This window comes from Athene cunicularia, assembly GCF_003259725.1.
Source record: "Athene cunicularia isolate RWA chromosome 1 unlocalized genomic scaffold, athCun1 chr1_part1, whole genome shotgun sequence".
Lineage (NCBI taxonomy): Eukaryota > Metazoa > Chordata > Aves > Strigiformes > Strigidae > Athene > Athene cunicularia.
In genome coordinates, this window is record NW_020799091.1 from 54137303 (window position 1) to 54164453 (window position 27151).

General features: G+C 38.3%; 1 protein-coding gene across 1 annotated transcript in view; it reads left to right on the forward strand.

The window, feature by feature from the left end:
• GPC6 (glypican 6) overlaps window positions 1–27151 on the forward strand; it is a gene marked incomplete at its 5' end in the record, with an annotated part of 542142 nt that overhangs the window by 460304 nt on the left and 54687 nt on the right. Inside the window, 3 exons of the mRNA XM_026845592.1 lie at window positions 10944–11074; window positions 18908–19051; window positions 23309–23338. Of these exons, the coding sequence (XP_026701393.1) occupies window positions 10944–11074; window positions 18908–19051; window positions 23309–23338 (305 nt within the window). The remainder of the gene's footprint in view (window positions 1–10943; window positions 11075–18907; window positions 19052–23308; window positions 23339–27151) is intronic.

Genomic DNA, 27151 nt, shown 5'->3' on the forward strand with positions numbered 1-27151 from the left:
AGGAAAGTCTGGGTTAAGGGACCTGTGGAGAGTTTCTAGTGTCTAACCTTCAGCTGAAGGCAGAGCGTTAGATTAGGTTTTTCAGGACTCTGCCAAGACAAGTCTGAATATTTTCAGCAAGGCATAGTCCACCACATCCCTGGCCAACAATTGTTTGTGTGGTGATTTTTTTTTTTCTTATAGCCAAACAGAAACCTGTGCCTACTGTGTATTGTCCTGCCACTCCACATCCATGTGAAGACAGTTTCCCATCTGCTCTGTACCTGCCTTTTAGACACTGAGTATTGATGTGATCTCTCCTGAGCCTGCTCCTTGTAGGATGAACAAACCCAGTTCATTCAGCCTTTCTTTATTTTTCAAGTTCTCCAACCCTCTCATCATCTAGGTGGCCATCCACTGTACCCGTCTAACCCAAAGAATGTCTAAAAATTCATTGACAATCTTGATGCAGCACTGAAGATGCACTACATCCAGCAGTAGAGAGAGACTATGGAACAGAAAAAAATATTCAAGGAAAAGAAAAAGTAGAATGAGAACCAATGTCCTTCTGTAAGCAATTCTCAATAAACTGTCAATAAGAATGGCAAGTCTGTTAGGTTTAAACTGGGTTTTTACAGAAGACATTAAAGACATAGATGCCACCACACATTAGGAAGATTATGTGTAGATTAGATGCTACTAAAGGGTCAAGTTATTCCTGAAATAACCAAACAGTTTCTTGAAACAAACTGCTTATAAAAGTAAAGCATGTATCACTTCTCAATAAGAGATAATGGAGCGTTCATTAATTATGTTTTCAAAAGTATACCATAAGTTCTGTCAAGGTTGGAAAAAATGCTATTGCACAAAATTTAGAAATATCATTAGGGAATGAAAGAAAAAACAGTGCAGAAAATATAATCCCTATAAATCTGAATATGAGAAAACACTTGAAATAATGTCAGGACTGACATGGGAAATATGAATTATAGATCAGTTGTGATGAAGAGGATAAGGAAATGAGACGCATTGAGGGAATCAAGACAGTTTTCTGAGTCAGACATGTGGGCCAAAAAGGAGCTCTGCAAAGTAACACTGATAAGATCCAACTTTAAATGTTTAATTAGTTCTAGACACCAAAATACTAGAGACCTCTTTTAAAGGAAATAAAGAAAACAGCAGAAGACCTGAGGAAATCACTTATGAAAACAGAGTAAAAACATTAGCATGGAAAGAGTGACTGAGCACAAACTAAAGGAGGGTAAAATAGATGTCTACAATTATCTGGGGGATGTAAAAAGGACTGTCTATGATGATATGAGGTAGCTTATTAGAAATAGTTGAGTGAAATTAAGCAGCAGAAAAAATACAACAGATGACTGGATGAAAATACTAATAGTGATGTACAGTAGACAATGAAATAACTTTATTTTTAAAAAGTGGGAAAAACATAACTAAGTTATGTTAAAATTGGGCTGGACAGATTACCAGGGAATCTATACCATGGGTAGTAACTCTGCATGGGCAGTGGAATAGCTGAAAAGATCTATCAGGTTCTAACATCTGTGACTGTACCAACATAACGCAAGCTATATACTCAGGAGAATTTTACTGAGGAAAGGATACATTAAATACGACATTTCAGGCCACGATTTGCTGTCTTCAACAATTTGAGCATATCTCATCAAAGAAGCATCAGAAAGATGGACTTTTTCCAGTGTTCCAAACCCCACATATCTTTGAAGAATTATGCACACTAGTCTATGTTAATACAAATTTAAAGAATGGACTATAGCAGGTAGCATAAGGGCGTGAATCAATGATTGTTTTATTTAGTAACATTTTCTGTGACTGATGGCGAGACTAAACGTCTCTTGGCATATGGAAAAAGCAACAGGACAAAGATTTTATAAATGTAATACATTTTATTAATTGATACATGCCAAACATTCAGATGGAATCCTCAGCAACGTTTAGCAATAACATTTGCTAAAAGTCCAGTTCAGAAAAGCATCTTGCATTCAGGTCCCATAGGGTAATGGAAGAAGAGTAAGAGTACACAGGAATTACCATTTTGCCTAGTCTTTGCTACTTTCTTTTTGCATATGTGAACAAAAATAAGATGTAATCTAATAACAGTGCACTAAATTATTTAGAATTGCTCAAAGTTAAGAAAGATGAAGAAGCAAAATAATTTTAATATGGTCATTTTCTTAATACAGGGAAGAAAAAGGTATGCTATATGAAATATTCAAAAAAAATCTAGTGAATTAAGTTCACCCTACAAAAATAATTTTGTTGCTATCAGCTACAATAAGATGACAACTGCATGTCAATGACTTTTTCATACATAGATTGTACATGGTCGTAAACTGATTTCATGAGCTGCTCTACATAAAAGAGACAGAGACAAACCTAGCAGGAGTGATAAAGCATTATTACAGAATTGGGTATGGAAAATAGCTTATTCATACTCTTGGCAATTCTTTTTTTCCTTTTTTTGTGGGAAGAGTGATATTGTCATCAATCAACATGTCTACATAGCTAATCATAAATATCAAAAAACATAATTTTTAAATCTGAAAATTCTTATAACTGAAATTAAACATAGATAATAAATAACTAGATCTGATTATCCACACACAATTTTTAAGTTTGCCTCTTTAATTACTTGGTAATTAACCTGGCAGGTACAATTCCGGATTCCCATCCCTCCCGCAAGAACTTATGATGTACTTTTCATTACATCAGCCTTTGGACATTGGCCCTTTAAGCATAAGCCAGAAAACCGGATTCACTCCTTCATAACTGTGTGCCTTAAATGCTAAGATGCAGACCAATCTTTCTGTCCAGGCGAATAGCTAAGTATTCCATAAGAACAGCTTTGAAAGGAGAGCTGTCAGGCACATAAGATCAGCAGAGGTGGTTAGGTTGTTTTTCCAGCAGGTAGAATTTTGAGCCTCATCACAGCAGGCAAAAAAATTTAAATGGAATCTCCCACATCTTGGTTTTACTGTGTAAAGGTAGGCACCTTCAGGACTGCATTCTTGTTCACACTACTCCTTTGAAGAACTCCATGCTCTAGGAAGAGCTACAGAAACTATCAGCTCAGAAGGGCTGAAAGGGTGAATGGCTCTGTGTCAGACTGTCATGAAGTGTTGTTAAGCTTTAGAACGCATTTACAAGTGACCTAAAGTTTGTACAGGGTCCAACTTTTGCCTCGCCTCTTGCAAATGTTTTCTCAGAAAACAGCTTCAGATCAGGATGGGATTCTGCCACTGTGGCAGCTCACAAGGGGAACACATGCAAACCCCTTTATTCACACATGCAGATGCATCTTGAACCATCTCTCTTGAATCATAGCCTGGACCTCAAGACTATCCAGACTCTGCACCCAGACCTGGACTCTTCATCAAGTGTCTGGCATAGACCTTGGGTCTTTCCAGCTGGTGATCTTCTTGCCGGATAGTCCAGCTTAAAGTTTGCTAGCAGGACATTATACACACACACACACACAGAGAATACGCTGCACACCCACGCTATTATTCTCAACCAGAAAATGGTTAGGAATACAGTTCAATAACAATATAGAGCAGACTGCAATGATCAGGCAGACAAGAAGATTGATGACCAGCAGTGTTTCCACATGGATGGCCTCTTTCATATGCCCTCTTCTCCCTGTTTTCCCATGCTTATTCCCCAACTCGCCTTAATCTATCTCTTTGTCCTTGTTTTCTCCCATGTAAACAACTCACCCCAGGTACTTTTTCCCCATTGCTCCCTCTTTTGCCAACCATTTGTGAAATCCTGTCATTCTTCACAGCTCTGTGACTTTTGTTCAGCTGCCTACTCTGCTACTTGTTACCTCTAGGAAAATCTCATGCCACGTCCAGCAGTTTCTCATGCTTTGCTGGCTTATCTAAACCTCAGGCAAGGACTAGTCATTTGCCTGCATACCTTATTAGATAAGCTTAACTGGATATTGATGACTGAATATCCAAATAAGGAATATTGAGATCCCCTTTATACAGGTGCAAACATGTATTTTAAGCACCTCCCCTGCCCCCCACCCAAAAAAAAAAAAAAAATAGCAGGATGTAGAGAATTATAATATTATTATGCCAATACATATGTGGAGTTTAATGACAGAGAGGAAATCTGTCAATTAAGCCTCATCAGAATTGAACCATACAGTGTTCTCATATGAATAATAATGTAAAAAGGGAACTGTGCACCCTAAAAAAATCAGCAGTTTTGGCATCACTGCCATGCCTTACTCTGATTTCCTGAGAAAAGAGTTCTTAGCACCTCATTAAATGTGAGGTGAAGTTTTACTTTACTCGAATTTTTTCAGTAAATCATAATCTAGCAGTAAAAATTTTGGCAGAGTATTACAGGGATGTATTTCCACTGTTATTATATTTCTAAAAAGTCAATATGTACCCATATTTCACTTTTCAATTTTTATTTTTTATTTTGTTTCATTAATTTACCATCCAATGCTCTAAAGATTTTATGACCACTATTTATATTTAGTGTCATGATGGAAAACTCACTGAGTTTTTCCCTACATGATGTAGTAAATACAACCCAAAGTCCTGACTCCCCTTGCCCTTGGTCAGAAGGTTGGGAAGCTACCAAATGAGCAGTGCTTTGCAGCCCAGCATATTAACAGTTATATTCTTTTCCAAAACAGTCATTGCCACTCTCAAGGTCATAGTCAATTCCAATAAGTTGCTCAATCTGCTTACAACTGATTCATCTCTCTTCTGCAATCCATGTACTTGTCCGTAGATAATCCTTTGAAGCTTCCCAAGTAAAAATTTATCCTTTCATTATTTCACAAGAAACTATGTGAACAAGCACTTCACAGTTCTTCATAAATAAGTGTTAGACCACATACAAGGGCCAGAAAAAATAGAAACCTCCGGATAGGAAATTTAAGGTAAGATCTTCCTCCCTTTTTTACACAAACAAACTATAATTTAAGATTTTGTGAAGGACATGCAATTTAGTATTTTACCATTCTTTGTCTCCCTGAAGAAAGAACATTTTTAGAGATGTCATCCATAGATGCTCTTCTGGATTGCACTGGGGAAAGCTCAGCCACTGCTGGAATCTCACTGATCGTTTAAAAGTAGAAGAACAACAAAGTGTGAATGAAAAGAAAAACTGATGTCACAGCCAAACTAACACAGACCCAAAAAATGCCTTCCCTTATCAGCTCCGAGTCTTCCCTATCAGCAATCTGGGTCTTCCCTATTGTCACATCCCAGTTTCTCGGGATGATGACTCAGATTCACCAATTCCCATGTCAGGATTAAGGTGAAAGGACACCAAGGATTTTTCAATTCACACAACATGATTTTTATTTGCTCACAACACATAATTGGCATGAAACTTTGTCAGTAATATTTGCATCCTCTGCAACAGGCATTAAACTCACACTGACTAGTGGCAGATCTTACAGAATACCCCACTAAACCTTAAACATGCCCCGACAAGCCTTAAACATGCCCAAACTTGCCTTGCCTTATATGTGGGCATACAGAATAAGAATGGGAGAGAAATGGGGAAAGAGGAGAAGAGAGAGAGAAAGATCAAAAGGAAGATTTCACAAGTCCTGGTTCCATCGTCAGTCCAGCCAGCCCAGGGGTCCAGTTCCGGAGGGGCGTAGCCACCTGGGGACTTGACTTGTGTGCTTTTATAATTCCCTGCCCTTCCTCCGGGTGGGCACTTGGGCTCGTTAGGCTAATTACTCATCATGCGCATTTATGCTTCTAGAATTCTCCTTGCTTTTTGTACTTGGACAGTTTGTACTTTCAGATTCATCTGGAAATGAGTTGGTGGGATCAGGGGTCATCGGGGAGTTACTCCCCCCTCCCTGCAGGTGTAACCGTTGTTTGACCTTTCGTGAAAACAGTGTCTCTATTGGCTCTTCACAGAGTCACTCAAGATAGGGAAGTTCAGCCTCCAAAAAGTGGGGTGCCATCTCTGTAGGACCCTCTCCTCTTGTCATGCCTCCCTGCCATTACCTGCACAGCCCTAGCATTTCCATAGAAACAGTTTCCTTTACCAAAATTCTTTACCAAATGGTTGAGACATTAACTGTGGTTTCATCAGACTGTTGCACCTATCAGACCCTCCTCACATTTTCTTGATGACAGAAAGGTGACAAGAAAAAGGAGGCACTGATTGTTTTTACAGGAACTTTGTATTTCAGTCCAGTTTGGGGTTTTTTTCACTAGTCGGATGTCTCATAGATCAGTGTCCTTGTCCCTGCTCTAGAAACCTGCCCTGAAGGAAATGTAACATAAACAGGAAGACATCACTTCTGGTATCAAGATAAGTCAAAAAGACAGTGACTTGGTGCACTTCCTAGAAAACAGAGGCAGATTCTTGTCTTTTTTGTATTATTAGTCTATCCATTATTTTTCTTGGAGATACTCAGGGTTCACAAAACATCACTGTATCTTGAAATTCACACATGGCCTTCTGAATTTTTAAATTATGCAATAAATCACATAGCACGGTGATCAGGTTTGTCCTTTGTTTCTCATTAAAATTGCACCTATAAAACTTTAAAAAGAAATCTGTGAAGTAAACCAAAATTCCTGCAAGATCTCTTTCTTATATATTGCTTAAAATGAAACAGTGTCCTTCAAGAGCCACTGTTGAATACCTATGGCATTTCTTGGTGCAGACAAGGGAATACAAACCATTTAAACAGAGGTGCTGTGCTCAGCCAGCAGAGACATTTTGGGGCCCCTGAGACTACACCCTAGGACACTGGTAGACATCTTTTTTTACTGCATCAGAAAGGTTCCCACTCCTGTTTTGAGCAATACGCATCTAGCAGGAGACATTGAGCAGTGGCACTGACAGTGAATCTAGTGTGCCATATGCTCTGCACTTTCTTGTTTTCCAAGCCCATGTCCTCAAGTGAGCAAGTAGTCATGTCGCTAACAAACCCACAACACAAGAATGACTTACCTAAACTGAGTTCCTGATCCACTCACCTGGCAGCTAGATGCCAGCTTTCTGCCAAGTGCTGTAGTATATGGGGAAGACATGTACTTAGCCTAAGCAAAGCAGATTTTGAAAAATGCAAGAGGTAAAAATAAAGAACATAGGTAACTGAACAGTACAGTCCAAGCGTATTAACAACATAAAAAACAGGTAGTCAATTAATCAATTGGTTTTCAGATTTTTATAGCACAAATGATAATTAAGCTCCCAATATCTACAATTTTTGCTGATTGATAAAACCGACACAGAGTCCCACTGAACGGAATTAGGCTTTCTTTGAGTTCAAGAGCCTGTTCTTGAGAATTAAGATTTCAAGACTGAGGCATATAAATTTTCTTAACTTCATTTTGAAATCTTTCCAGCTTCTCCTGTAATAATATTCATAACATTTTTAGGAGAAAAAAAGAGACTTGGGACAACAGTGTTGTATTTGTTGTAACGTGATTATAGATTTGAAGAGCTACAGTCTGGGAGGGACCATTACATCATTTTGACTGTTCTGTCAAATCTCAGATCGTTAAATTTCATCTGATTTTCACTATATTCAACCTAACAGCTTTTATTTCATTCAATTGCATAGGATACCTGGTGTATATATATTGTATGTGTTCATATAGAATTGCGCAAGTGAATAACAAGGTTTAGAACTAGAGTGAGGGTTAGGGTGGGCAAACAAGAGGTTAGAACCTAATGAGATAAGGGAAGAATTCACCTTAAGACAACACACTGTGGCGTTTCTTTTTTAGAGAACAATATTACAGATAGGAAATTCAGTCAGGATTTTAATCTGAAGGCTAACTCAAAAAATCAGTAAAATTAGTTAACTACAGTAGTGATTATATTCCCAAGGGACCTAAATACTCACAATAATATGACTGCCTTGATATTTAAGGCTTCTCTCAGTCTTGAGCTGTCAGATATCATCTGGATAGGTTTGACAATATTAGAAACAACACAATGGTTAGAGAAGGAGTAGAAAGAAGAGTTCAGTCAGACAGAGGCCAAGAAAATAATTTTGGCGTTCACAGAAGTGCCACTTACTCATCCTCTTTTGCTCAACAGAGCTTGTAGTACTTCTACCAGAAAGAGATAGGAGTAACCCAGCAGTCCAGTCACTGCTAAATCAGCCACGGCTCCACACACCTGCTGAAACTGAAGAAGATAAAATGTGTCCTCAAACAACATTAGTTTTGTGTTTGTGCAAGAACTGTGCACTTGCCCAAGACTTCTAGTCTGAGCGAAGCCCTAAAATGAGCCTTAACTGAAAGTACTTGTGTCAGCCTCAGAAATAATGTTGCAGGAAGAACCTGTTTTACCTTAGCCCTTCAAGCATCTCTCATCTCAGCATTTAATCCATGTCTCAGACTGCCTCTTCAACCATGTCCCTGCATATAGGGCTCTAGTTTAACACTAGTCCTGTCCCACATTTTAGCTCCAAAACAAAAACACGGACTGTTGATATAAAGATGCACCTGTCATCAATAAAGTGTAGATATTTCAAATTAAAATTTAGCATTAGACTTGTCCAAATTCCTAGTTCCCAAACTAAAGCGTGCTCATACAAAGAGGCACCTGTCCTTAACTAAGTCTTTAACTAAGTAGCTGTGGGCTAAAAAAAAAAAAAAAAAAAAAAAAAAAAGAAAAAATATCGTGACTGTTTTATGCATTAATCCTAATCTTTACCCTAATTCTAATCCTGAACTAAATCACCAAAATCCAGCCACCAAGACCTGTGCCCTAACAATGCCTAGTACTGGTTGTGGCAGCTAGGATTTAGGCTGATTGCATTGGTCATGATGTGCTAAGGCAGAAATGTTTTATATAAGTTGTTTGAAAGGTGTGAGGAATAAAATCTTTTATACTAGTCCAAGCTTACAAATTCTCTGTGCATGTGGAAAAATTGCTAATTTATTGCAGAAATCTTTAAGTATATGTGTGTGCATGTGTATATGTGTGTGTATCTTTGTATAAAAACTATTTTGTTTCCTCTATCAGAGCTAGGTGCTGTTTTCACCAAGTTTTCCACTGGAAAGGGTTTAAACTAAAGAATTGTAAAATAATGTACAGCCAAAATAACACCTCTGAAACCAAATTTCTATCATTTCACTATTTCTCACAGTTAGGAACAAGTGCTACACACCCCAGTTCAGATGACTGGCATTACACTCTTTCCAGCCTAACTGTACTGTGAAATCATAGAATCACAGAATGGTTTGGGTTGGAAGGGACCTTAAAGATCATCTAGTTCACACACCCCCTGCCATGGGCAGGGACACCTTCCACTAGCCCAGGCTGCTCAAAGCCCCGTCCAGCCTGGCCTTGAACACTGCCAGGGAGGGGGCATTAACAACCTCTCTGGACAGCCTGTTCCAGCTTCCACAGTAAAGAATTTCCTTCTTATATCCAATCTAAATCTACCCTCTGTCAGTATAAAACCATTACTCCTCATGCTATTGCTACACTCCGTGATAAAGAATCCCTCCCCATCTTTCCTGTAGGCCCCCTTTAAGTACTGGAAAGACCACCAGTGTCCGACTGTTGTCTGACTAGTGTCCCTGGAGCCTTCTACAATATCAGACTCGACTTTGCAAAAGTGCTTAGGGAGTACATGCCAAATAATTTCAGTGTCAGTGGGACTTTTAGGAATGCATTGACTGCATATAAGCAACATATTGTAGCCCTCAGGTTAGACTGTGCATGGGAGACTGTCTCAACTGTGAGGGTGAGATGCCAGCCTCTTTCCATACATCCATGCACATGTTCTTCTGTGGGGAGGGAGAAGATTGCCATGCAGGTTGGAAAGAAGCTCCAGGACTCTGCAGCCAAATGCAGAGCTAACAAACACTGCCGTTGGGTCTGTGCGATGCTCCATGCCTTCTCCAAATAGCTGCCATGGGACTGGTGCTTACAACAGCAAAGCACTTGTGGGGTCTGTTTTGGAAGGAAGTCTGATTAGTACCTGATTTGGAGCCTAAGTCTGAGGGATAAAGAAGATAGCATGTGAAGATTTTTGTTTATCAAGTTAAAATTGCAAGTGACATCTGTTTATAGCTAATTAGATGCTGAAAATTTTAAAATCTAACATATGAGATGAGGATCAAATATGATATTCAAAGGTATAGGATAAATCCAGTTTATCATATGGCTATTGCCACAGAAATTCTGACAAATCTGTGTCTGTGTGTAGACAATCATATGTGATGTATGGCAAAACTTCTTTTACTGTCATTAATTTCTGTTCAGTTGCTTGTTTTTTACTTGTTAATGAACAACATAAAATTATTTTGGAGAGGGGCTCCAATGTAAATTAAGCAAACAGTTGTTTTTAAAAACCAAAACACACAAAGAATACATGTTCCTGCATGCAACTTTCAACCATGTTTTGAAAATGTAGCAAGGCAAACATGGTTTATACCTATACACTATGGCAGAAATCCAATATTCATCTGCTGTTCATATTACAAGAAAATGAGATCATTAAGGTCAGAAAGAACAGCTGCTTTAATTATAACACCCTGATATATCATATCAAAGTTTTCATCATCTCACACAAACTCTAAGAATATACCTCAGGGATCATTCCTATCATCCTGCTTTTTCTTGGGGGGGAGACTACATAAGTGCAGTCCAGAGCACTGTCTGCTTTGAGTGGTGCGATGCTGTGTAAAACAATTTTACCCCAAGTTCGATAATGCCATGGCTACTATTATTAATCTAACTTTTACAGTCTATTCCTCTTTCTGTGGTGGCAGTGGTAGGGGAAGATATTTTTGACAGTGGAGAAGCTGCCCTGCAGGCTTCACGGTCCTGCTGCCGCATGTCCCCACGGGCTCCTGCTCGGGAATGCTCAGGTACCCTCACCTCCAGCTCTGCTCTGCCTGAGGCACCTGAAGGTGTCCCCTCTTTAAGGGAATGGCTGCTTTGTGTTTTAACAGATGCTATGCTTCTGGTAGCGGAGAGATTAGAGGGACCATTCAACATTGAATCAGTCATGGATCCTATTGATGTCAAGATTTCTGAAGCCATCATGAACATGCAAGAAAACAGCATGCAGGTGTCGGCAAAGGTACTGTGTGAGTTGCGCCTTCTCTGTTGGTGAATGTCTCAAGCAGGGAGAAAAACATCACCATTTTTCTGTCCAGACTTTATTAAAGATTGTCCAGACCACTAGAAATTGCTTTTGCTTGTTCAACAGTTCACCAGACTGACTTTGAATCCTTCTTCTAGTTAAACAAGCTCAAAGTTTTCAAAAGAGAGTGTCAGGGAGAAAGGTACCATTTAGTAAACTCCAAATTAATAGCTGTAAGAGATTTAAGGAAAGCAGAGTGCTGAAAATTAGTGGTAACTCTGTAAGGAATATTCCACAGAGTACACTTGGTAACTTCTGCTCGTGTCTCATCTGTGATTCTCTGTATTAACTTCCAAACACATTTTGATCTCTGTAGGTCAGACTGAAGTACAATGTGTTTGAGATGAATACACAAAATGTTCCATTTAACCTCCTTTAATAGGCACTCAAGGGAAATATCATTACATTGGACAGTCTCTGATTACCAGACCTCAGTTTGATAGAGCTTTGTCTGGATTCTGACACGAAGATAAACAGAGTTAATGATACCAGCTTCCTTCTTTCCATTTTTAGTGTGTGTGTGTACACACAGATCACCACCACCTCTGAACTTCATGTTAATAAGATCCTTCAAATTCAGTAGCAGATGCTGTTGAGCCAATAGTCAACAATTTATGGCTTTTCCTTAATATTCATCAGTGCACTGAAGCTCAAAATCTAAAGTCAACAGTTTGCCAGTTTCTCTGTCAGGAGTTTCTACTTCCCATTGATCTTCCAGTAGCCTGTTTGGTGCTGGCTAGACTGCCATCCAAGCCAGTGAATTTCCATTGCTTGGAAGGAAGCTGCCGTAGCTGGGAAAAATGCAGGGACAAAAGGAAGGAGGCTGAGATTAATATTCTTCTTGCCAACCCAGAATTAGATGCTTTTTATGGCCCCAGTGCTACAGGTTGCTAAGGATTTTCTTCAAGATGCTTTTTACTTTCAACCTACATGAAGTTACTCAGATTTTAAAAGCAGTCTACATCCTGCTTGATGAGACTTTGTTCTGGCAGCAGTGATCAAGGCATTTAACAGCCAAATTTTCTCAAATATTTTGGGAATTAAAGGCTAGCTTCAGCAAACTCAGCCCTTACCTCAAAAAAAGAAACAAAAAATATTTTCACTGAAAACTCACCCAAGGCTCAGGTGTATTTTATTTTCTTTTTAACTTGCTTGGTTCTCACAGATTTTCCGTTAGTCAGGAAGCTGCATCCCCTGCCAGAGTCCAGTGACATCTTGGCACAAGCTCATCTCACTACTCATTTGTAACAGAGCAGACTGTTTCTCCTGTCCCTCAAAAATATTTTATTTGCTGTAAAGATGAATAAATCACAGCAGTTCCATTTGCAATGTAAAGCTTTTCTACTAAGACAAACCTTAGCCAATATTTTTTTTAAAAATCTTTGGAAACAGAAAGTAAATTATATCAGTGACATTTATTTTATTGTATTTTCGTAGATAACAGAGATGTCTATCCTTGAAGGGCCTTTGTATATTTCTGTGTAGACCGTTATTCTCCTGAAATGTGATTTCCTTGTTTTCCTAGGTTATATCCATCTTTTTTCAGGTCCTAACACATGGAAATGTTTTATTCTTAAAGAAAAGTATAAGAAGGCAAAAGACTTTGGGTTTAGTGCTATGTTCTCTTACGTCATGTCAGATTTGTAGAGACAATATATGAGTGGACTTGAATCAGTCACGTGTTGTCTAATTTCTCCCCTTTACACATACTGACCACTTAGAGCCTCAGTGAAAATGACAGATAACTTGCTGGATGTAATGGGGTGCATGGAATGCAATTGCAGACCTAATGTACGAGAAAAGCCACGCTTGTCAATTATTGAGATGCTGCTCAGAAAGCTTCAGGCAGGGTGTTGAAATCACGCTGTTTTCTCTTTCTGCAAACAATTTTGTATCTTGCATTTGACTGTATCCACTGAAAATGTGGTGACTAGGAATCACAGCTATTTTTTTCCACAAGTCAATGCATTTTCACAGTGGAAAAATGATGATGCACTAATAATATTATGCTTGCAAAACCCACATACACATAGATTATTCTTCACCACTTTTGAAAAAGAAAAAGATATGCAGCTTTTTCTACCTACAAATCCGGTTAATGTCTGGGAGGAGGCTCTATGCTGTATTCAGTAGAACTTTGGGCCATTTTGTATAATACTGTTTCTCTTTTAAAAGGAATGGAACAAATGAAAACGAACAGTTTCTTCCCCAAGAAGCTCCCACTAATCTCATCCTCTTGGTGGGCAGAAGACCCAGAGTTCATTTCATCCAAAATCCATCCCTCTCCTGTTTCAAATATTTATATAAAATTGCCCTATTCCAAAAGTCATCCACATTAAATTGCACTATCAATTTGTCTTTGTATTGCAAAATGTTTTGTATTATACCAGATGCAATTATATATTGAAATTTATTTGAGAAAAATTGAGGTATGTTTGATATAACACATTGTACTGTACTGTACATATGGAGGCAAAATTAAGTGAGCAACAATGGACACTTTTCCACATAATAAGTGTATAAAAATAAGTAAGGATGCATGGTCTTACATGAATAATGAAGTCTTCAATTTTGGACATCAGCAGAAAAGTACATCATGTACTTCCTAAGTCTCCATTTCTATAGTTTGCCCCTCCATTCTTCACTTGATGTAGTACTGAAGGTTTTGTCCAATATCTTTTTCCTATAAATACACACCTCCTATTCAGCACTATTCTTCTGAGAAATAGACTTCATGGGTACAGTTATACTAATAAATAAAAGGGGGACAAGGACCAGTGTCTGAACTAGAGGCCAAAGTGTCCCAGCCTGATTCATTTCTATACTGCTGAGAGCTACCTTCTCTGGAGCTGTTTCATTCTGCCAAGAGCAAGTTGGAGCAGTCCAAGAAAAAGCCAATGAGTTAACAATTAATCAGTGCAGACAGTCAGGGCTTATTGCTTGAGTTCATGCCTTGTCTTTCATTTCCTTAGAAGACACAAACCCTCTGTCTTCCACTCCTGATGGGTGCACATCAATATTAAGACAGAGAATTATAGAAGTGCCACATGTACCTCTTCTATCTTTGTACTTTTGTCCAAGGACATACAGACAGCCACATCCCAGTACCTGTCACTGCATAAAATGAAGCATCTCTGTTCCTAGGCCATTAACTTTTCTTGTTGGTGTGCTGATTGTGGTTGATTCTTTTAGCACATTTCAGATTAACCAGGTATTAGTGTTATGTTAAGATCGTTCAAGTCATCCTGAGGCTGGAATCTTTCTCTGTTTTCTTGAAATTTCTCTGTAGTCTATATTCAGCACTGGCTGTCTGGAAAGTCTGACCACACACAAATCTTTAGGCTTCATAGGCTGCTCACCTTGTGTGGCTGTCATGTCCCTAAACAACATCCACACAAGGTCTTTATTTTGCCTCATGAGAAAGTCTCATTCCTGACAGCTGCCATATCTGGAGATGCTTTTCAAAAAGGATCAATGATCTAGAAATTCAGACCCCAAGGTATTTCTGCTAGAGGAATCTATGTGCTCTGAATCAGACTGGAGTTTCTCTTCTCCAAAAAAAGGCAAGGATTAAAGAGTATCAAAACCTGTTTCCCTAGCTTCATCATCTAACACCTGCAGGCATTCTGACAGAGTACCTTCTGCAAACCAAACCACACAGAGTGCAAAAATAATCAGTCTGGGATGCCTGAGATGCCTCCCAGGACATAGGCACTTTTTAAGAGTAGACTTCGCAATCTAGGTCTACCCAGACTTTAGTGGTGTTCCCTGAAGGTTGCCTCTGGTAGAAGTCAGGCTGCAATAGATTTACCTTGGATTTCTCCTGATAACATCTGGGACACGTTATCTTCATTACTGAAATCTCCTTGTTATTCACCAGTGACACCTCTTTGGTATTTGAACATTATAGTGCCAAACTCAGTGCTCAGAAACAGCTTGATTATTTCTCATGTAAAGGTTTCATATTCTATTTCCCATGGCTCAGTTCATATCCAAGACTTAGTCACAGCATACATTTACCTTATTCTTATTCTCATTCTCCCTGAGGTAATTCAGAGTCATATTCAGAGAGTTGCAATATATAAATACTCATTTCAATCTTATCCAAAACAAACGTGTTTTGGGGGTCTTCACAATCTTGCCATAAGGCTGTCAGTGCCATTACCTTTGATTCCTGCTTCAAGTCAAAGAGTAAATCCTACATCTGTTCCATTTTAACAATATGAATGTTTACTAGTTGACATCTGCAGAGATTGCTCATTCACAAGAAGTGGAGGAAAACTCAAAAAACAAATATGTTATAGCATCCATTTTTCTTCAAAATGGGGAAAATTCCTAATCTGATTGCACCAGAATAATTGTGACTTCATTGCTACTCAAAACACAACATGCTGGACTATTTCCTGCATTTTGAACAGTCTGGTTCTACACAGATATGTTTGGCTGCTGTGTCATTTGACTGCTAGGCCAAGATTTTTCCACTTTCATAAAGGCTATCCCATAACTGAGTCTCCCCTTAGAAAACCTTAAATCTACTTTTATCTGAGCTGATGGATGTGCCATTTTAATGTATAGATATATGTTCCTTTTCATTAATTACTTCAGCTAAAAGGATGAATGAGCTCCATGACATAGCAGACTACCTTTGCATTATTTATAAGGAGGACATCTTCATAAAACTACATCCAAGTTTCTTCTTAAAATAGCCCGCGCGTTTCATATTAACAAAACCTCTTCATTTATCCGTGTCCTTTCCAGAGCTCTGTGCAGGAAAAATATAATGGCATTTCAGGAAAAAAAAAAAAAAAATCAATGCTATTCTATCTGAAGATGAGAAAGTCAGTGGAGGAGTCATATAGAGACGCTCAACACTGAGCACTAGCACATTTCTAAATTACACTATGACTTAAGGCTTCATAAAGAACAAACTCTATCTACTGTGATTCAAAACTTTGAGTTCTTCTGGCAAAATTACTCTCTTTTTTTACAGTATCTACATCCTAGTCCTGAAGTAGATACCTCCATTTAGTCAGCTTGATAGATGTAATTCTTCACTGGCTCTGCTGACTTGATCTCACAGTTTCATTCATGTCCCTGACCATAAAGGTCTGATACTTTTTGTGACACCCTAGGTGATCCCATTTGAGCCTTAGCCACAGTTCAGTGGGGAATGGTCTTGGGTTAAGACAGTCTTAACAGATGTCTCAGATATGCCAGGACAACACAAACTACTGTAGATGCTGATGTGAGAGCAGCTGGAGGGAGCTTTTGATCTCCACTGCCAAAATGGAAGTTTAGATATTTAGCTTAAAATAGACACCTACATGAACATATCTAATTTTAGTTTTCTTAATTTCATATGGAATTCCTTCTCTAAATTCAGATGAAATGGACTGCATCAATTATATATAAAATGCAATTTTTTTAAGGACAGTAGATTTATGCTGTCAATTCACAGCATAAATGTGTAATGAAACACCTGAACATTTTTCCAGAAATTGCTCAGTATCTCTGAATAGCATTGTGAAGAAAGTATTTCATGAGGTGCTTCTTAGGAAGCATTTGTAATTTCAGGTATCAGCTTTACATTTCCTGTTCTGTCAGTTAATACCTGGACGCAAATGAGAAAATGTCTCTTTTGCACTCAAAATCTAGTTACTGAATATTGTATCCTTACTGCATTTCTGCCAGGTCATTTAAAAAGTAAATTATTTCTTCTTCTGTAATTTAAAAATTGCTATCTAATTTCCATCTCTATTATTGTCTGGCTGTATGTAAATTTGTTCATATAAAACCACTGCCTACAACTATGACACTAAATGCCGCAAAGTATATGTTGGCCTTTTTTTTTTTCAGTACATCATAAATAAGATGAAATATAAATTATGTAGGCTCGCAGTTATTCCACATGGTCTTACAATTAGCCTAAGTCACACGCTGTGAAATTTAAGATTCGGTGCCCTCACTTTCCTTTCCCCTGAGAGTCAAGTTGCATGTTTTGAATAACTGTCACTTGTCTTTGTAAGCAAATACCTGATTCCTTAATTCACTAAATGGGATTTCATAGATATCTAAACGAACAGTTATGTTTCCTGTGCATGACTTATCTTCATTCGGAAGAAATATGAGTAAACTTTTGTAAGTGTAACTGATGTCCTCAACATATATATATTTGTCCCTTTAAAATGTTATACACGATCATGTATAAATCCTCATCATTAATCTTAGTTGAATTTTCCTCACAGAGGAAAAATGAGATTCTTTCCCACTGAAAAATTTAGAACTTTACAAGCTAAAATCATGTTTCCTGGCTGATTAAATTAATTTATTGTCCAACAGTCCTCATGACTAGAGAGGCTAGAAACTCTTTAAAAAATCTTACAGATATTCTCAAACCAGACAAAGCAGTATTTCACTCATAAATTAGAAAGCCATACAACAGCTGACTTGCTGGACTTTGAGCCAAAACAGACCTGATGTTTGGACATAAATTTAGTATGAATCAGTTTCTTTCAGCAAATTTTGAATCATTCGAGGCCTCTAAATTAACATCAGGAGACCTACCTAAAAGCCAATTGTAATGTGTCCTGAAAGCAATGAAAGTCATGCCATCCATAGCTACTTCAGCACAGAACCACTCAAGACAGAAAATCTAAAAGCCTAAAAGTGAAACACAAGTCTTTTCCATCACTGGCTCACAACATAGATTGTGATCTTATTATCTTATTGCCAGGAGTAATCTGGTCCTACAAACAAAATACAGAAACTGCATAGTAGTTTTCACCTCCACAAAGCTCATTCAGACAGATAGTTTGTCATTAGGGTTTTGTAAAATAGATCTTATAAAAAATTCTGACGTTTTTCTGCTGAATGGAGGCAAAATATTGAAATGGACAAAACACAATGGTCACAAAAAAGAAAGATGATTCCAGAACTAAAAAAGTTAGTATGAAAGCAAACACTAGGATCCTACTTCATGAAAGCACTTGAAAAAAATGTAACTCTGTGAATTTTCTACCTACTTTCAGCTGAGCAACTTCTGTGAGAGTGCCTCTGGGATATATACTTGACATCCAGCAGTCAAAAGTGTCCTATGTGTCCTTTAGTATCCACCATATATATGCTACTGAAATATGTTTCCAAATGGAAGTATATGAAAAATTTCATATCCCTGAACATTATATTTTATACCTGGAAAACAAACACAGTAGCAGAAAATAATTCTCACTATTGCCCACTCAATTTGCCTCACCCCTCTTCTAGGGAGAGATTGGTAGGCAATAAGAAAGTTATCCAGTTATAAGACTATTTCATTATTGACCTTTTCTATGAGACCACAAACAAAATTACAAGGTAGGAAGAGCTGTGGGTGCAGATTATGAATGAGCTGTGATTCTGGGTAAATACCACATTCCAGCAAAAATTAAAATAATTATCAACTAAGTCCTGCCACAAAGGACTTCCTTTTGCTCATTTCTCTTCCTTGAAAGACAGCAATTAAAATGCTTTCAGATATTAACTTCTTACAATAATCACTTTCCTAAATTAGGGGGGGTTTAAGGTCCCTATATGTTTGTGTACCTTCATCGAATAATTAATAATGCTTAATTATTAACCTGAGTTTTAATGCAGGGCAAGTGCTCAATTCACTATTATCAAAATGTCAATCAAAGGTTATTTCAAATGTATGAAAGAGAGAATGAAGAGGCTGTAAAATATCAGATTCCCTTTTTTTAATGATTTTCATATAACCTACAATGTCATTTTCAGGTTTTCCAAGGATGTGGCCAACCTAAACCAGCACCTGCACTGAGATCTTCCCGTTCTGTCCCTGAAAACTTCAATACCCGATTTAGACCATATAACCCAGAGGAGCGACCTACAACTGCTGCTGGCACAAGTTTGGATAGGCTGGTAAGGCAAACTATATTCTGGCTTTTAATTAGAAGAAATGGCTTGGTAATGTAGTAGAAGAGTGGCAAACTCCTGACAATATTTTTTTAACAATTTCATAGTCACTCAATAGAGTTTCTATGCCAGCTGTTCCAGCATTCAGTAAATCTTCTTTTCTCCATTGGAAATGGTAGAGAATTGCATTGTAGTAGAGCAATATGACTCAGTCTTTATGTATTAGGAATTTTAGAAGAGAATAAGCTCTTTTCTGGAGGCCAAAAAACAGATGAGCCACAGCAGGTACTTTACAGCATAAATTCTCTTTGAAAAAGGATCTACAGCAGTATTTCTTTTTTTATTATTTTATTAAAAATGGGGTTTTATATATTAAAGCAATATTAGCAGCTAGTTCTTTAACATATACAATTGCAAAGGCACATTGATTTGTTCCACTTCTTTACTTAATGATAAAATTACAACTGCTTTATTTCCATCCGTCTCAAAAATTGACTTTTATCATCTAAAACTTCAGTGATCATTAATCTTACTTTATTTATTCCATCATTTTGAAAACAAGACTTTAGCATGTTTATTTTATTTACTACCAGACATTGGATTCACATTTCAGACTTCGATGTTTCTGCTATTTATACATCTATAGATTTACAGTTGGCTAATTATTATAGCTGTTAATACTGTCTCAGCAATCATCTCTAGGTAAAGCCAATGAGCAAAATTAAAGAGCTGTAAAGCATCTGAATCAAAACAGACTGTACGGCATACCCTCCACTTGCTGATCTTATTGCTGAACACTTGCACAGCATTACTTTGTCTTGCCAAAGAGAGTCGTGCTCAGGGCTATAGCAAGAGTGAGGGGAGAAAAGCGCCCAGCTGGAAACAGCCACCATTAGTTGGGGGTATGAGGTTTTGGTGAGCTCCACTCCTGCTGGGTGCCAGGCAAGTGCTAGCTGCAGTATGGCACCAAAATGTCTTGCTATATTTCTGATCACGAGCCTAAAATGTCTAGAGGCTTCTCCAATATGCAGCTTAAATCACTGATCAGGAATCCAAATGTACTAATTCAGATAAGGACCTGAGTATCTTCTTGACACCATCATTCAGCAAATTCCTTTGATGATCACAGTAGTCTTCCACAGTGCCAAGTCTTCCAAATTGTCTCTATCTATGCTGTATTCTATCTTACCTACTGTATTCTGTCAATCTTCATGGCAATTCAATTGGGAAATAACATGCCATTTCTAGTAAAGACATGGGATTACTCTGCAGCAGAAAGCAACATCTGTTAGTTCTCTGCTCTTCTGGGAATAGTGCAGCCTGGTTATCTTAAAAGAAGAAGCAGTAAAGATGTTTACCTCCATTGTAGGCTTAGGACTTTACCAGAGCAGGTTCATAACCCAGTGTAGCATCTCAGGCTAAAAATCTGCCTAGCAATACTCAACCAATATTTGACGGGATCTTAATTTATATCACAAAAGTGCAGAATTTTACCCTTTCACTTTAGATTCAGAGAACCAGCCCTTGTGTATTGCTCAGTGCAGAGGCCTGGTTCTTAATCTATAATTGACCAAGGCGAAGTGAAAGGTCACATCATGCTCCGTCAAAGCTAAAGGTTGCAAACAGGGGAAGTGGGATGAAGAGCATAAAAAGGAAGGCTGGTAGCACAGCTTGGATTCCTCTTATGTTGTAAGATCAGGTCAAGCATTTTTGCAATGAAAAAGACACATTTAAGAGACATTGCATATTCACATAAGGGGAATACTTCTAAACACATTAATATCCTTTTTAAACTACAAGCTTCCAAAATATTGTGTAGCATCCACAAAGATGTGTCAGATGCTGCCAGCCTTTAAAGGCTGTAACTAATGAAAATTGCCAATGTAGATAAACCTTTATAACTTTTAATAACTTGTAGATTTTCAAAGGGGAGCTTGCCTCTATGTGATTTAACTAGTTTTGTTCATGCATTATTTCAGAAAAAACAAAGAGCTTAGCATTGCTGCTGCTACATTTAAAAGTGTTCAAGCCATATACCTATTTTTTTTTCTTGCTGGTGATATTTAAAATAATAATTATTTATGATCTGTTAGTGACAAATGTTAGTATCAAATCCGTCTCCAAATGGCAGTGATGCACGTGTTATTTCCTTTTGGGCTAAAACCAACAATCCCTCAAGTCAGAGATGGTCACTGACCTCAGCTGGAGCAAGGAGAGGCTGTTTACATGGATTAGAGGAGAAGGCCTTGTTTCAGAGCTGTAATCCCTTAGCAGCACTTGGGAAAGGTCACTGCCTGCATCTCACACCAACTTGGGTAATTTTATTCAGAAGCATATGAATGCTGCACTCCTGCCTCACAGGAACACCATTCAACCTGCCTACACTAGAACCTCTAATGTGCTGAATCATTCCCTGAATCATGTATCTCTCTTCATTAACTACAGACAGAGCCTGCAGGACCAGTTTCAATTAGATCCTCCTAACCCCTGCATTGCTAACAGGACCTAAGGACAATCCCACACACAGCAATTTTCCAGCATGCACACTAATCTTTTTCTATTGCTTGCTTAGTACAAACGTACAGCAATATTAATATTTTGATAGTAGTGCCAAACCATTAAAGATCCTTTTGATTGTTGTAAGAAAAAAATCTTTCCTTGTGAGTCAGCTGATTGTTCAGTCACATTAACTCTTTTAGAAGTCTATTCTAGAGTTTGCATTCATAAAACAGTCAGACTACTTAAATTTCAACTGTCATCACAAAGTCCAAACATGCAGCTATGTAAGCCTCAAAAGAAGTGACAAACAGTTCTGCTTTCATCTGTCTTTGACAGCATGTCCTCAGAAGAGACCAAGTTGAGAAAATATTTCCTCTGCATCTCAATTCTATGCAAACATGTATCACATCTGAACCAATTTTTTCTTCACTCCTGCTCATATCCCCATGTATAAGCTTAATTCACTTGAGCATGTTTTATCAGGTATGTTCCACAAAGCAGCCCCCACAAGAAGCCTACACTGAAATCACCAGGTACTGAACCCATCTGAGAAGTGCTCCTCATCTTTCCCTGAACGTGTGTGACTAATCCAGTTATTCCATTCCAAGAGGAGGGAAAGCAGTTTCCCTGTGTTATTGTCATAGCTGTAGCCAGTAAGGCTTCATAAATAAGAAATAGATCTAAATAAATTGTGAGAAATGTGAAAAGAATTAAATATTCCCCAAAAGCAGTGGTATAACTGGTCTAAATTGCATCAGATGTATTTAGGAAGCAGAGTTTAAGAGAGTTGTCTAAGCATGGATGTAAAGCACCATCTGAGACATCCCAGAGTATCTGAAACATGGGACCAGATACGACACAAGACTACAGGAGATCATACTTCTGGAGACACAGTGGGGAACTGGGTACAATACACTGCAGCATCTCAAGCAATTCAAGAAACCTATGCTCAGGCAATAGCCTCATCTTCGCAGCACAGGGCCTAAAAGTCAGGCTCTTTCTGAAGTCAATGGAGAGAGACACACATCTTTAGAGAGTGATTCACCCCAGGTGTCACAGACACCTCCCACAGATTGGGAAATGAAAAGCTCAACTGAGATAGATCCCCACATGTAGGTATGCAACACGGAGATGCCTGAAAGCAAAGTTATAGGAGAGGTGACCTGGCTGGAAGTAAGATGGAATACCTCAGAGTTAATAAATTCACCTGTTATACTTAGGTAACTGGATTCCACCCTATTTCTCTACTGGCTGTAACAGCAGAAAAATGAGAACTTTCCTGATTCAATATAGATATCCATAGTGTAGATACCTATAACCAGCTATCTAGATTTGAAGTCTAGATGACTGTAGTTTTTACTGTTAACAGAGAGAAATAAAGGTCTTCATTTGCTTGGCTAAACATAGGTTTAGGCAACTGAGATTAAATATTTCTAAAGCACGATTAATCTCAACCTAAAGTATACATATAAACAGGGCAGAGAAATCATTCCATATCCCTCTACTACAAAGTGCCAAAAAGTGACAACCTTAGTCTAGGCATCTAGCAATTACATCTGGAGTAATATAAACACTGTCAGAAATTAAATAATTTTAACCATTGCTTCTGTAGAGCATGATCTAAAATTTCTCATTTAAAATCAACTGCTTATAAAGACTCGTTATCTTCTCTGTGGTTGCCTGTTTGGTATAACCTGTGGTTTATTTTGTTTTGTTCTGTTTTGTTTTTCTGTTCCCTGAATCTGTTTCCCTCTTGCTTGCCAGAGGACTATCTGGAGGACAATGCAACATGGTGTAAGCTTTGGTATTCTTATTCTTCACTTTCATTCCCATTTGTCTTTGTACAATGCTGGGCAAAACATTTCGTTAAGCTTCATCTTCACTATCTTTACTTTGTGTGTGTCTTGTAGGCTAAAATGCTAGCAGTTCTTTCTGTAGCTTTGCATTCTGGCTGATTTAGTTTTGCCCAGTGCCCAGAGCTGTTTCCTTCCAGTATTTTCCTCCCACGTCAAGGATGATGCCTCACCCTCAGAAAGGAGCGTATGTATTCCTTCAGTGAGCTAAAAGCTGGCGTAAGCATCCCCACAGTCTCAGACCCCACATATGCATGTGCAGCAATGCAAACACTGTGGTGACACTCAGCTCTGAGTCACGTGCCTTGAGATGCACTGGTGCAATGGAAACAAGCTCCCAGGTCCTCCTGGACACTCTCACTAGAATTGCGCCTGTCTTGTTGTCCAATCTTGGGCAAACCATTGAGCTTCTCTGTGGGAGTTTGATAAACTAGATTCCCTTACGCTTTCCAGCTTCATAAGTTCTTGTGAATGTTAGAGGTCCCTGGTTTCAGGCAGAAGGCTGCCTTGGCAGCGTTCAGCACAGTCCATGGGGAAGCAGGAACACAGCACCACACAGATACGCAACAGCTCACTTGTGAACTACCTCAAAGCATATAGCTTGGACTACTATATCCTGCTTCTTAGCAGGACTAATTAGTCTACAGAGAGCACCATGCTGATACAGCCATACTACCTCCTGCGTTTGAGCTGCCTCAAGTAGCTCTGTATCCACCGCATCACCACGCAGCACAGTGCTGCCTTAATTCAGCTCAAATTTCTCCTGAGAACATACTGCAGCCTGACCTGGCTGGACGTGTATAAAATAATTCCACATTTTCTTTCAGGAGGACATGGAAGCTTTCTTGATTTTCCACGAGGGAGCTGATGCACTATTAACCATATAATACATAATGCACATGTATACTATGGAGATAGACAACTGAGAAATTGGCCCTGGCATTTTGGGGGTGATTTACATTCAAGTACAGTATGGTGGCTGCATACATAAGTGGATAAGCATGCACCCAGTCTGAAAAAGAAAACCTTTCATGCTCTTTACCCTGGGGAGGGGAAAATATTGCATCACACTTTGCAGGAAAATGTTCTTTTATCTTCCCTCCTGCTTTCCTTAAATATTTGCAAATAAAGCAAATAAAGTATCAATTTCCGTGAGCAAAAGACCCTGAAACATTTTTTTTAGGAAAAAAGTGGGATGTATTTTAAGTGTCCATTCAGTCACATTTTTTAAATGTTTTTTGTTCCATTGTGTAATGATTTTTGTTACAATAAAAAACTGCAATAGTAACCTAACAAATCTGTTGTGAACAATTCCCAGTGTTCCAAAACTACAAGAAGTAGAAAATACAAATTTAAAAAATTATTCCATCTGCTTTGCATTTTATCTATAAAAGACTAAAATTCACAGGACAGTTTACTGTGAAGTAATTCTTGATTTGAATTGCCCAGGGAATCCTTTGAAGCACTCCTGAAAGTGGAGTTTATGTTTCGTTAGAATGGATTTAGTCCAGAGTCTAGAAATGTTGATATACAGTGATAGCACAATTTTCCTGGGTTAGGATGTTTATTCTCACCATTTTATTTCTCAAGAGGCCCTAGAATAAAATCCAGTGGTTGTAAATCTTAAGAGGGTTTAAAACACTTTATTAATTTTCAAACACCTTCCATGTACAGAAGCCATAGGTAAAGATATAAACAAAGAGCCTGTTTGGTCACACTCTTGAGTGAAGATGACAGGCTCATATGGTTGTTTTAGAAGCCCACTGACTTTTCACAGGCTACTTCCCCCACAACCCTTAGATGCTGTGCTGTTGGACCTGCCATTTCACCCTGTGTGATGTTAATCAGCAGTTAACTCCTATAAAACATAAGGTGTACAGCTCCTCCAGTTTTAGGTTTTATTTGTTTAAACAGAGTCCTGTTTCTTATTAGATGTCTGGATATAATACATGCAGTGAATAGATATGTTTTACGACATTTGACGTGGTCATTTGGTGTCAGATTTAGGATTTGCTTGGTTCTCCAAAAATAGGTGTTTGCTTAGTGTCAAGTTTTGTTTATTCTCAATTTCTGTGTTACAGCAATATCTAAGTTTAAGTTGCGCAATCACTTTTTCCCTCATGGTTAATACTAGTTTCAGGTGGTAAAGGCAGATGAATGATGGTGGCTGTCAGAACCCTCCTGGGAGACCTGCCAGAGTCCTGTTTTTAAAAACGGCGATATTATTCCATCCCCCAGCTGAATGGTTCTGCATGCTGCTATATCTGATGCATTGCATTCCTAATGCATGGGAGGCAGTTACCAAGAAAGAGCTTTATTACAGTGTCTTCAGATGGAATGGGTCTGCCTGCTGTTCGGACCCTGCTTAGTATGAGCAAGGAAAGACTCTTCCAACAGTAACAGGAAAGACAAATGTCTGCCTTAATCAGCTGTCAAAAAAATGCACAATCTTTATTACCACACAGTGTCTGCCTTGTCTGAAGGGTGATATGTTGCCTGTCCCACTGAATGCAGTGCCTGCTTGAACATCTAAAAATGTATTTGTTAGTACTAATTGAACTTCCTTTACCTGATGGGTGTGAAGACACAGTGAGAGTCATCATCTTATTTCCAGGAAAGTCTTTGGGATATTAATGGTGTTAAGTATCCCTGTTACAGCAATGGGGAATACAAAACCTGTAGGCAGAATCAACTCCTGATTACTAGACTTGCCTGCACACAGTAAGATGAAGAAATGGCATAGTAATGGGTCTTCAGTTGTTGTACATTGAGAAACTATGTGGTTCCTGATCTTGCCTACTAGGGTAAAGCAAAGCAAGAAATATAGGGTAAAGTTTTCACATCTGTGCCGTATCAAACCAGACTAACACAAAGTGGAATTATTTGTTCTAACTTTTCATGTTTCTAATGTTGCTATCAAAGTCTGAGCTATCACATCATGCCTTTAATAATTGATGGAGAGAATCAGGCATCTCCAGACCTCGCTTAAGATACTCATTTGGCGATGACAAGAATCTGAATTACCCTCTGAATTACCCATTTCTTCCCACTGGGTATGAAGGAAATCTGGATGATTAGCTCAGACATCCAATTTGCAGAATAATAAATGTAACCATAATGCTGGGCTTTGGAATTAGGGTCTGTGAATCAAATTCACACAAAGGAAATTTTGGCCTGTGAAATATATTGATAGATAGTTCCAATCATACTTCTAATCATATTCAGCATCATGGTATCATCAGGTACCTAGAAGAATAGCTAGTCTCCAACAAAGATAGTTCATTCAGAGGCTGCACAAGTTTTATTCGATGACAACTGTCCTTTGTAAATCTGGATTAAAATCCACTTCCTTCCATTTGATGTTTTAGCCTCTGCTCAATAAAGACTAGGGTGGGTTTTTTTCCAATATACAGATAGTTTATATTATCAGCCTCTGGAAGATGAATCTAAGCAGGAAATACAACGCTGCTCTTTCAGCTGAAAGATAGATCACATTTCATTTCACGTCTGTGCATGAATCTGTGCAGAAGGAAAACTGAATTCTTAATGGTCTTGTTAATGCTAAAGAAAGATAGTGACTCTATAAACATCCTCTGCACTTCAGCATTGTGATAAGATATTAAAAGGAAAAATACAGTTTAAAAATTGGTTGCAGGGCTTGTGTCTCTACTTGCGGTGCATAAACCATGGTCATTTAGATGCTTCCAAGTAACATGACAGTAACAACAAGGACTGACTACCTGCCTGGAAGGTG